At 32.2% G+C, this 12,229-nt stretch overlaps 1 protein-coding gene across 2 annotated transcripts in view; it reads right to left on the bottom strand.

Annotated features, from left to right (window-relative positions):
• eng (endoglin) overlaps positions 1–9,423 on the bottom strand; it is a 118,345-nt gene extending 108,922 nt beyond the window's left edge. For both annotated transcript variants that reach the window (XR_007424908.1, XM_049465908.1), the window contains exons 1-2: positions 9,340–9,423; positions 5,764–5,969 (exon numbers count right to left, since the gene is read on the bottom strand). Coding sequence is in view for 1 of the 2 variants with exons in the window: in XM_049465908.1 (XP_049321865.1) it covers positions 5,764–5,821 (58 nt within the window). In the remaining variant the exon portion in view is untranslated. The remainder of the gene's footprint in view (positions 1–5,763; positions 5,970–9,339) is intronic.
• Between the last annotated feature and the right edge of the window lie 2,806 nt (positions 9,424–12,229).

Raw genomic sequence — 12,229 nt, 5'->3', positions numbered from 1 at the left:
TCTTTACTTTGTTTAAGTAGTTTTTGCTTCTCATAATCTGGATTCGAACATTACTCAAATATTCACTATTCACTGTGTACCTGTAACTCTACCTCTTCACTACTTTACTTTAACTGATGCTCTCAAACACTTTATTAAGAGACAAGAAATTCAAGTAATTAACTCTTGATGAGTTCAGCACAGCTGTTAACTGAAAGCCTGAATTCCAGGTGATTCTACCTCATAAAACTGACTGAGAAAATCACGATGAAAATGATGTGCAAAACCGTCTAATCTAAGGAAGAGATGCAACTATGAATAATGTAAAATATAAAACATATTCTGCTTTATTTAACACTTATTTGTTTAATAAATAATTCTTCATTTTTTTCTTCATAGTTTGGTTAACGTTTGACTGGTTCTGTATTTATAAAATACATTTGAAAATGGATGGAAATTGACAAAAAAGTATTTTTCTTAGTCCCCACAAAGTATTTATGAGTTTTTTGAGTCCCCACAAAGTACTTGTGAGTTTCTTGGATCCCCATAAAGTATTTGTGAGTTTCCTGGGTCTGCATAAAGTACTCATGAGTTTTTTGGGTCCCCACAATGTATTTATGAGTTTTATGTGTCCCCACAAGGTATTAATTAATTTCTTGGGTCCCCACAAAATGTTCATCACTTTCTTGGGTCCCCATAAAGTACTCATGAGTTTCTTGAGGCCCCACAAAGTATTAATGAATTTCTTGGGTCCCCACAAAGTATGTATGAGTTTCTTGAGTCCCCACAAAGTATTTGTGAGTTTCCTGGGTCCCCATAAAGTACTCATGAGTTTTTTGGGTCCCCACAATGTATTTATGAGTTTTATATGTCCCCACAAGGTATTAATTAATTTCTTGGGTCCCCACAAAGTGTTCATGACTTTCTTGGGTGCACAAAAAGTACTCATGAGTTTCTTGGGTCCCCACAAAGTATGAAATAGTTTCTTGGGTCCCCACAAAGTATTAATGAGTTCCTTGGGTCCCCACAAAGTATTTGTGAGTTTCCTGGGTCCCCATAAAGTACTCATGAGTTTTTTGGGTCCCCACAATGTATTTATGAGTTTTATGTGTCCCCACAAGGTATTAATTAATTTCTTGGGTCCCCACAAAATGTTCATGACTTTCTTGGGTCCCCACGAAGTATGAAATAGTTTCTTGGGTCCCCACAAAGTATTAATGAGTTTTTTGGGTCACCACAAAGTATTAACGAGTTTCTTGGGTCCCCACAAAGTATTTATGAGTTTCTTGGGTCCCCACAAAGTATTTATGAGTTTCTTGAGTCCCCACAAAGTATTAATGAGTTCATTGGGTCCCCACAAAGTACTTGTGAGTTTCCTGGGTCCCCATAAAGTATGTATGAGTTTCTTGAGTCCCCACAAAGTATGAAATAGTTTCTTGGGTCCCCACAAAGTATTAATGAGTTTCTTTGGTCCCCACAAAGTATTTATGAGTTTCTTGAGTCCCCACAAAGTATGAAATAGTTTCTTGGGTCCCCACAAAGTATTAATGAGTTTCTTTGGTCCCCACAAAGTATTTATGAGTTTCTTGAGTCCCCACAAAGTATGAAATAGTTTCTTGGGTCCCAACAAAGTACTAATGTGTTCCTTGGGTCCCCACAAAGTATTTATGAGTTTCTTGAGTCCCCACAAAGTATGAAATAGTTTCTTGGGTCCCCACAAAGTGCTTGTGAGTTTCTTGAGTACCCACAATGTATTTATGTGTTTTTTTTGTGTCCCCACAAGGTATTAATGCGTTTCTTGGGTCCCTATAAATCATTTTTGATTTACTTGAGTGCCCACAAAGTATTTGAGCTTCTTGGGTCCCCACAAAGTATTCATTAATTTCTTCAGTCCCCAAAAGGTACTCATGAGTTTCTTGGGTCCCCACAAAGTAAAGAGTTTTTTTAGTCTAAATACGATACAATTCTGAAATTGATATTAATAAAATAACACCACTGAATTAAACAAGAGTTTTTACACTTTTTGGTAAAATGCACAGTCGGGTCAGTGTCAGTATGCATTTTATCAATATGATTAGAAGATTTATTACAAAATGAAACATTGATATATTGATATATTATCCTGCTTTACTTCTACAATATTTTAGTCATCTTATAAGCAGGCATTCCACTCTTTTAACCCCATAGATTATGTGCCTATATGCCCAATTTTTTTTTATATTACTACAGTACATTACTGCCACTCCATAAACCTCAAAACCGAGCCCTGCAGGATGCCACAAAAGCTTCTAAACTAAATGGTAAGCAGCTGTTGGTGCTGACACTGGATAAAACCTTATTCTGCATTAATGTACTGGAGATATTATAAAAAATGACATTCAGATGTTTTGCTGTCTGTTTCTCATTAAGTACTCAGCAGAGTTTGCGTTTCGACATAGTAATAACATTATCTCTGTCAAAATATCCTAATGTTAAGCAAAAATACACAATTTCACACTAACTGCTACCTATAAATCTAAAATATTAACATTTTCTTTGCAAATATCTCCCCAACGATAGTTTTCATTGCTATTCTGGTAAGTACTAAACCCTTATATGTCAAATATAATATTTTATAACTCATTTTGAAGTAGTTTTAGCTAGAAATGTTGCTGGAAGCCTATTATAGGACATGTATTTTATTTATTTTAACTGAACATGTTGTTGCAAGATTTGTATAAGGTTTGTACATATGTATGTGGTTTTACCTATAGAGAATTAACTTTTCCCATCCCATGTATGAAGATAATTACAAAAAAATCATGCAATATATTAAATGTTTTGTCCAGAATCATGTTGGAAAATATTGCAAATAGCTGTTTATTTGTTGTTGCTCAATGCTCTCATAATAATATATAAAATATCTAGACACATTGTAATCAAGAAATATGGATTTAACTAACATGTAAGATTTCCCACCAAGCATAAAAAACATATATTTAGAAAAACGAGCATTCCACATACTAAACGAAGGATGAGTAATCACTTCCACTTGTATTTGTGAGTTTCTTGGGTTCCCACAATGTATTTATGAGTTTTTTGGGTCCCCACAAAGAATGCATGAGTTTTTTGGGTCCCCACAAAGAATGCATGAGTTTTTTGGGTCCCCACAAAGAATGCATGAGTTTTTTGGGTCCCCACAAAGAATGCATGAGTTTTTTGGGTCCCCACAAAGAATGCATGAGTTTTTTGTGTCCCCACAAAGAATGCATGAGTTTTTTGGGTCCCCACAAATATTCATGAGCTTTTTTGGTCCCCATAATTTTTTATGAGTTTTTTCAGTCCCCACAAATATTCATGAGTTTTTTGGGTCCCCACAAACATTCATGAGTTTCCTAGGTTCCCACAAAAGTTTTTAAAGCTATTTATTGAGGGTCTTGTTGGTAAACTGTGATACATTGTATAGATGTAATAGATTTGCACAATTATTTGCACAATAGATTATTCCCACAAAAATGGAAGATATTGTATAAATATATGATATTTATTTTTAAATGATTGATAGAAGAGCCAGTTTGGGTCACTAAAGCCTCAAAAGTTCTTAAAGTTGGGTCTGAAAATATCCAGGAGTTCCTGACATTCAGCCGTACTATCTGTAGCCCGTCATAATGATATAGTTGGAAGGTCTTTCAGACTAGCACAACATTTCCACATTGAGTAAATGTTATAAACATTATTTATGCATTTATGAGCTTCTTTGTTACTCACAAACTCATAAAAGACCCCAAGTCCACAAGACCCCTGGCTAACTGTGGTAGTTTCTTGGAGAAGTACAATAGAAGAGCCAATTTGGGTCCATTAAGCCTCAAAAGTTCTCAAAGTTTGGTCTGGAAATCTCTAGGAATTCCTGATATATAGCCTGACTATTGGCAAGCCATTATCATTGAACTGTTGGTAGACCTTTCAGATGTGTACACCATTCTCACAATAATGGAAGACATTGCAAAAAATAATATTTATCTTCAAATGATTGAACAAATTTGAGCGTTCCTTGGAGAAGATATCTCTAGGAATTCCTGATATGTAGCCCAGCTATTGGGCAAGACATCATTATTGAACTGTTTGTAGACCTCTTAAAATTGCACACTATTCCCACAATAATCCAAGACATCGCAATAAATTATATTTATCTTGAAATGATTAAACACATTGAAGAGTTCCTTGGAGCAAAACGATAAAAGAGAAAGAGTGGGTCCCTAAAGGCTCCAAAGTTCTCAAATTTGGATCTGGAAATCTCTGTTGGTAGACCTTTCAAATTTTCAACCATTCCCACAATAATGGAAGACATTGCAATAAATTAAATTCATCTTGAAATGGTTGAAGATATTTGAGCATTATATATAGCCTGACTATTGGCGAGACATCATTATTGAACTGTTGGTAGACCTTTCAGAATTGCAAACTATTCCCACCACTAATGAACGACATTGCAATAAATTATATTTATCTTTAAACGGTTTAATATATTTGAGCGTTCTTTGGCAGAAATACGATAGAAGAGCCAGTTTGGGTCCCTAAGGCGTCAAAAGTTCTTAAAGTTTGTTCTGGAAATCTCTAGGAATTCCTGATATATAGCCTGACTATTGGCAAGCCATTATCATTGAACACTTGGTGGACCTTTTAAAAATGTACACCATTCTCACAATAATGGAAGACATTAAAAAAATTATATTCATATTGAAACGATTAAACACATTGAAGAGTTCCTTGGAGCAAAACAATTAAAGAGAATTAAAGAGAGTTTGGGTCCCTAAAGGCTCAAAAGTTCTCAAAGTTGGGTCTGGAAATCTCTAGGAATTCCTGATATATAGTCCGGCTATTGGGCAAGCCATCAATATTGAACTGTTTGTAGACCTCTTAAAATTGCACACTATTCCCACAATAATGGAAGACATCGCAATAAATTATATTTATCCTGAAATGATTGAATATATTTGAACGTTCTTTGGGTCCCTAAAGCCTCAAAAGTTCTTAAAGTTGGCTATTGCAGAGCTAATATCATTGAACTGTTGGTAGACCTTTCAGATTTGTACATTATTCCCACAACCAATGGAAGACATTGCAATAAATTATATTTATCTTAAATTGATTGAAGATATTTGAGCGTTCTTTGGGAGAAATACAATATAAGAGCCAGTTTGGCTCACTAAAAGGTTAAAAGTTCTCAAAGTTGGGTCTGGGAATCTCCAGGAGTCCCTGACTTTCAGCCAGACCGTTGGTAGATCTTTCAGAATCGCACATAATTTCCACATTGTGTTGATGTGGAAAATAAATAAATGATTTGTATGTGGAAACGACTCTACACGTTTGGGAGTTCCTTGACGCAATATGATAAAAGAGCCAGTTTGGGTCCCTGAAGTGTCTAAAGTTCTTAAAGTTGGGTCTGGGTTTTTCCAGGAGTCCCTGATAATCAGCCAGATGATCCACAAGGTAATTTTAGCTTTAAAATCAGCCAAAAGACAAATTATCTGAGATATAAAGTCACTTGTCGTTATGTAAATTGCTTAGAATTGACTCAAATTCTAGTAAAAATATATTAAATATATATATATATATGTTCTAGTAGAAATTCAATTTAACTCAAGCCAAGCTTCAAACTCAAGCCAATGTAATAAAACTAGAACTGAATTCGATAGCGTAATTTTCCTGAAAATCACTTTTTTCCTAAAAATACGCACAAAAAAACTCCCGAAAACTCTTCAAACTGTTCCTCAAACTCAAAATCATCCAGACTGCAGCTCCTACCTGAGGCCGTGGTGCTGAGGAACATCAGCAGAACGAGGAACGAGGTGATGCGCTGCATTATCTCTGCGGTTATCTCTCTCTCTGCAGTGTGGAATATGGAGCCGGAGCGCTGGAGGACGGAGTGGTCAGCAGCTCAGGGCAGGATGGAGCAGTGACTGTGTGAGTGTTGGTATTTCAGCTGATCTCTCGGACGCTTCCTGGAGGTGCTGTAAAAGGGGGCGGGGTTAGCAGTAAACCCTCACAGGGATCGTTTCTGGATAAACACTGTGGAAGCTGCTGCATCTGCAGCGCTACGCTACTGAAGAAAAAACACTGACCACTGCTGCTGGCTAAAGGAGGTCTGATATGGGATAAGGGTACAATAACTTTTGCAACAGAAATGTATATTGGGCCACAAATGGCAAAAAAAAGTATAATATCATACGCAATAATACTATTAATAATAATACAAGATTACAGCAGAATTCTGTATATTCTGCACTTTAGCATGTTGGTATATGTTTAGTTAAATAAAACAAAATAAAAATATGTTATTATTAATTTTATACATTATTAAGTGTCTTAAAATTATTTATATATTTTTTAAAGATACATTAACTTTTGCAATATATATATATATATATATAAATTATTGCATTCTCTAAATATTCTGCACTGTATGTTAAGTTAAATAAAAAATATATATTTTTTATATTATTTATATATATATATATATATTATATATTTTTTTATTATTTATTATTATTATTTTAACTGGCTTGGAATCATAAAAAGCACTGTTGTTAAGAGGCGTCCCATATTGTATAGTATCATACACAATAATAATAATAATAATATTAATAATAACACATGATAACAGCAGTATTCTGTATTAAAAGCAGTTTATTATTTATTTATCATTGCATTCTCTAAATATTCTGCACTTTGGTATATGTTTAGTTGAATTAAAAAATATTAAGTTTATACTTTATTAAGTGTCTTAAAATGATTTACAGATTTTATTTTATGTTTTTTTTTTTGGATGGAGGTACAATACCTTTTGCAATCAAAATGTATATTGGGCCAAAAATATCAATATAAATTTTAATTATAATGTTATATTATTTAGTTTTACACATTATTAATATCTTATGTAGCTGTGGTTTACAAAATAAACAGCATTTTACAATTTTAGAAAATATATATATTGATCTTTTGACTGATTTATTAGATTAATAACGGATTCAAGTTTAAAAATATTAAAAGCAGTTTGTTATGTATATTTTTACTATAAAACTTAAAGGGTATTTTTTTTGCATGCTTTAAATATTCTGCACCTCAGCACAATAGTATGCATTTAGTTAAACTACATAATTTTTGTTTTATCATTTAGTTTAAAATGTATTAATAACTAAATTTACTGTTGTTTACAAAATAGACTAAAGTTTACAATTATTGAACATGTATTTTTGTGTAGTTTTATATTCTTTATTTATATTTCAGTCATGTCATCCAACCTTCCTTTTGGTGTTTAGCTGAATTTGATAAATATTCAAATTATTTATAACAAAAATGATCTGCTGCTATAATACAGTTTTAAAACAATAAAATATTGTTTAGCAAATGTTAAAAAAAAATCTTTGAAACATAAAACATGGGTAAAATATAGGTATTTAATTTGACTTGGTTTAATTAAATTCATGCATTTGTCAAAAAGTGATTAAATTAATGCAAAAAAAAGAATAAATTCACAGTTGTTTGATATTTTTCTTATATTTTACACACATACGGATTTTAGCTGCAGTAATGTTAATCTGCTTTGAGAATATACACTATTTATGATAATCAGTAAATATACTGTACACTTATTAAATAAACTGATATAAAAGTTGTTTACTATCATTTTAATAGTTCCTTCTATCATTATCAGTACTTCTGTTTCTCTTTAGTTAAATTAGGGGTTAATCAGGTCACTTAACTTTTACTTTCTACTCCAACAATAATCTGAGTTTACAGAGTTAAAGTGAGTTTAAAGGAAATACTGGCTTATACTTACTGTACTCACTGTAGAATATATACAGTATTTTACATATTTACAGTATATTTGATAGTAAAACTTTATTTAATCTTAAAGGAGAACATCAGAAGTAGAAATATATTTTATATTTACATATTTTGTATAGCTTTATACTGACTTATCACTAAAATATAAAAAAAAACATATATAATATATACATGTATTAAATATATTGCATGGTATTTTTTTTTTTACATTTTTACATTTTATACTGACCAACAGGATTTAAAGATATTTATGTTTAAAATATTAAAATGTATTTTTAAATGATAAAAAGACATATTATTTAAATATTCACATTTTTGTCATGTAATATTTGTAGTAGTGTAATATTTACAGTTTCAATACCAAATACTAATAAAATTACCCAGACTTTCTTTTTTTCTTTCTTTTCTTTTAATTGTCTTTTACTGACTGACCAAAGAAACATGCAGTAGTTTATATATTTAAAGTTTATATGTATAAATATATAAGATAATGACATTATACACATACTTGTACTTCAAATACTTTTTTTTTTACTTTTTTACTTATTTTTTAATAAATAATAATATTATATACACAATTATATTTAATATACTATTTATTTCTTTATTTAATTTATTTATTACTCACTAAGCACTGGAATAGATGTTGTAAGTAACAAATAATAATATGATGCACATACTTACACGTATTATTTATTAATTCATTAATTTATTATTTATTAATTTAGTTATTTAGTTAGTTAGTTTACTAAGTACTGGATCTGCTGTAAACTCGTCAAATATAGACAAAAAACAAGATTAACAACCCCTAAACTCACCAAATCCTCCAAATATAAGAGAATTGTGATTATTATTATTATTATTATTATTATTATTATTATTATTATTATTATTATTATAATGATTATTATTATGTTTTTTTATCATGTTGCAGGCAGTAATAACACTGTGCACTTCATACAGATCAAACAAACCCAATATCAGCGTTTAAATTAGAGCTATATAAAGTTATATAGAGTTATATAGGGTTATATAGAGTTATATAAAGTTATATAAGGTTATATAGTTATATAAAGTTATATAGAGTTATATAGGGTTATATAGAGTTATATAGAGTTATATAATGTTATATAGAGTTATATAAAGTTATAGAGAGTTATATAATGTTATATAGAGTTATATAAAGCTATATAGAGTTATATAGAGTTATACAGGGTTATATAGAGTTATATAAAGCTATATAGAGTTATATAGAGTTATATAAAGCTATATAGAGTTATATAGAGTTATACAGGGTTATATAGAGTTATATAAAGCTATATAGAGTTATATAAAGTTATACAGGGTTATATAGAGTTATGTACTGGTCAGTAGCGGTCAATGCGCTGGATCAGACTCTTCTCTCCTGCTGGTTAAATGAACTGAAAGCTTTAGAAACTGAAAGATCACGAGATCCTGAGATCAGGAGAAGAGTCAGGTTATAGTTCAGGTTATTATTTATTATATCAGATGAATAAATCAGTATAAACTCACCGGTTAAAGCTGTAAATCTGCTGATCCTCTGCTGCAGTTTCTCCTCCAGCCGCTCCGCTAAACTTCTACTGCTCTAATCCACACCCGCGTCATGGTAAGCCCCGCCCCCCTCGGCGCTGATTGGCTAAAAGTTCTAAACCCTGAAGCCGCTCCAGATGAAGTAGATTTCTCAAACTGACTGTAAATACACAAACTGTATTACCAGCCCCAACATACAAAAAATACATAAATAAGAGAGGTAATAATCCAAACTTAAAACAGTCACAGTGCTGCTGTGTAAAATATGAATAAATGTGAATAAATACAGAATGCAGTGATTTACAAATATTACACCTATACCAAAATTACAAATATACACCTATACTATATTTACTACAGAACACATTTCTCATACATTTTTACAGCTGAATTTCCAAAGAAATATAGAATGGATGGGTGAACTAACTGGTAAGTAGACAGACAGACAGACAGACAGCAGGATAGATAGATAGATAGATAGATAGATAGATAGATAGATAGATAGATAGATAGATAGATAGATAGATAGATAGATAGATAGATAGATAGATAGATAGATAGATAGGCAGCTGGACAGATGGACGGACAGACAGGCAGACAGATAGACAAACAGACAGACAGGAAACTAAGTAGGCAGACGGACGGATGGATAGACAGACAGACAGACAGGTAACTAAGTAGGCAGACGGACAGACATACAGACAGATAGATAGACAGAAAGAGAGATAGATAGGCAGGAAGGCAAATAGATAGATAGATAGATAGATAGATAGATAGATAGATAGATAGATAGATAGATAGATAGATAGATAGATAGATACCAAGTAGGCAGACATATAGATAGATAGATAGATAGATAGATAGATAGATAGATAGATAGATAGATAGATAGATAGATAGATAGATAGATAGATAGATAGATAGGCAGGCAGCTGGACGGATGGACGGACAGACAGCTAGACAAACAAACAGACAGGAAACTAAGTAGGCAGACGGACGGATGGATAGACAGACAGACAGACAGGTAACTAAGTAGGCAGACGGACGGACAGACAGACAGATAGATAGATAGACAGAAAGAGAGATAGATAGGCAGGAAGGCAATTAGTTAGATAGATAGATAGATAGATAGATAGATAGATAGATAGATAGATAGATAGATAGATAGATAGATAGATAGATACCTAAGTAGGCAGACAGATAGATAGATAGATAGATAGATAGATAGATAGATAGATAGATAGATAGATAGATAGATAGATACCTAAGTAGGCAGACAGATAGATAGATAGATAGATAGATAGATAGATAGATAGATAGATAGATAGATAGATAGATAGATAGATAGATAGATAGATAGATAGATAAGTAGGCAGACAGACGGATAGACGGACGAACAGGCAGACAGGTAAGTTAAGTAGGCAGACGAACGGACAAATATCTGGTTAATACTACATATTTCTAAACATTACTGGTCAGACATGTTCTAGAATTAGTAACTACTAGATGAATGTGCTCTATAAGAACAATATATTTTCTCTATTTCTAGCCACGTTTTAGCTAATGCTATTTTAGTACTATGTACTGCTTTCCAATCCTAGTGCCTGTCCTATTTTTTTTTTTACTTTTATCTATGATCAAATATGATACCAGTCAAATAAACTGTACATAAAAACTACTAACTGCAGTTCTGTGCAAAAATGACTCTTAATCAACAAACCCCCTGCCAATCACTTTCACGAAAAAACTACTAGCCAATCCCCTTTTAGAACTGTGTACTACTGATCAATCGTAGCGTAGGAGAGGCGGGGTCTGCTCTAATTTGGTTGGGTAAAAAATGTCCTGGTGTTGAAAGGCCGGCACAGACGAACGTCCGTTAGAAAACAGAGGAGGAAAAAAGCAGCAGCTCGACGGGAGTGAAATTCATTTCCTCGAGTTTTACTGAGCACTAAAAATAAGTTTTAGCTCTTAGCGCTGCTCATTGTTGTCTGGAGACTGAGGGGAGTTTAGTCAGGGGAGAATAACGTGGCTAATTGTTATAAATTCATGAAATGATGTGTTTTTGAATGACTGCATGTGGAGTGAACATCTAGAACATTGGTAAACCAATCGTTCTAATTTTAGAGCCAATTTTAACCACTTTTATATCAATATTAGAAACACACTGCAAAAAAATCAGTTTCTCTGATTTTGCTATTTATAGGTTTATGTTTGAGTAAAATGAACATTGTTGTTTTATTCTATAAACTACAAACATTTCTTCCAAATTCCAAATAAAAATAAAATATTGTCATTTAGAGCATTTATTTACAGAAAATAAGAAATGGCTAAAAATATGCAATAATGAAAAAGATGCAGAAACTTTCAGACCTCAAATAATGCAAAAAAAAAAAAAAACAAGTTCATATTCATAAAGTTTTAAGAGTTCAGAAATCAATATTTGGTGGAATAACCCTGGTGGTTTTTAATCACAGTTTTTTTATGCATCTTGGCATCATGTTCTCCTCCACCAGTCTTACACACTGCTTTTGGATAACTTTATGCTGCTTTACTCCTGGGGCCTCATGTACTAAAGGTGCCTACGCACAAAAAAACAGCGTACGCCATATTTCACGCTCATGGTCAGATGTACTAAGTGTGACTTGAACGTGAGAACGTGCGTTTACCTTTCATTTCAGGCGTACGTATGTTTTTTGTACGTATATATTGTGTTTTTGTCATTTGTCTACACTTAGATGCGATACATTGAAATTACAACTAAGATATCCTTTACGTACACATTGTAGTAATAAGCCATTATTGGGTAAAATAAAGTAAATTAATCAGACAATTCAACAGTAAATTTAACAGACAACCAAAATACTCTGTGAAG

Source organism: Astyanax mexicanus, chromosome 1 (genome assembly GCF_023375975.1).
Source record: "Astyanax mexicanus isolate ESR-SI-001 chromosome 1, AstMex3_surface, whole genome shotgun sequence".
Taxonomy (NCBI): Eukaryota; Metazoa; Chordata; class Actinopteri; order Characiformes; family Acestrorhamphidae; genus Astyanax; species Astyanax mexicanus.
Note: the sequence above shows the minus strand (reverse complement) of the source record. Positions and strands in the feature narration are given on the sequence as shown.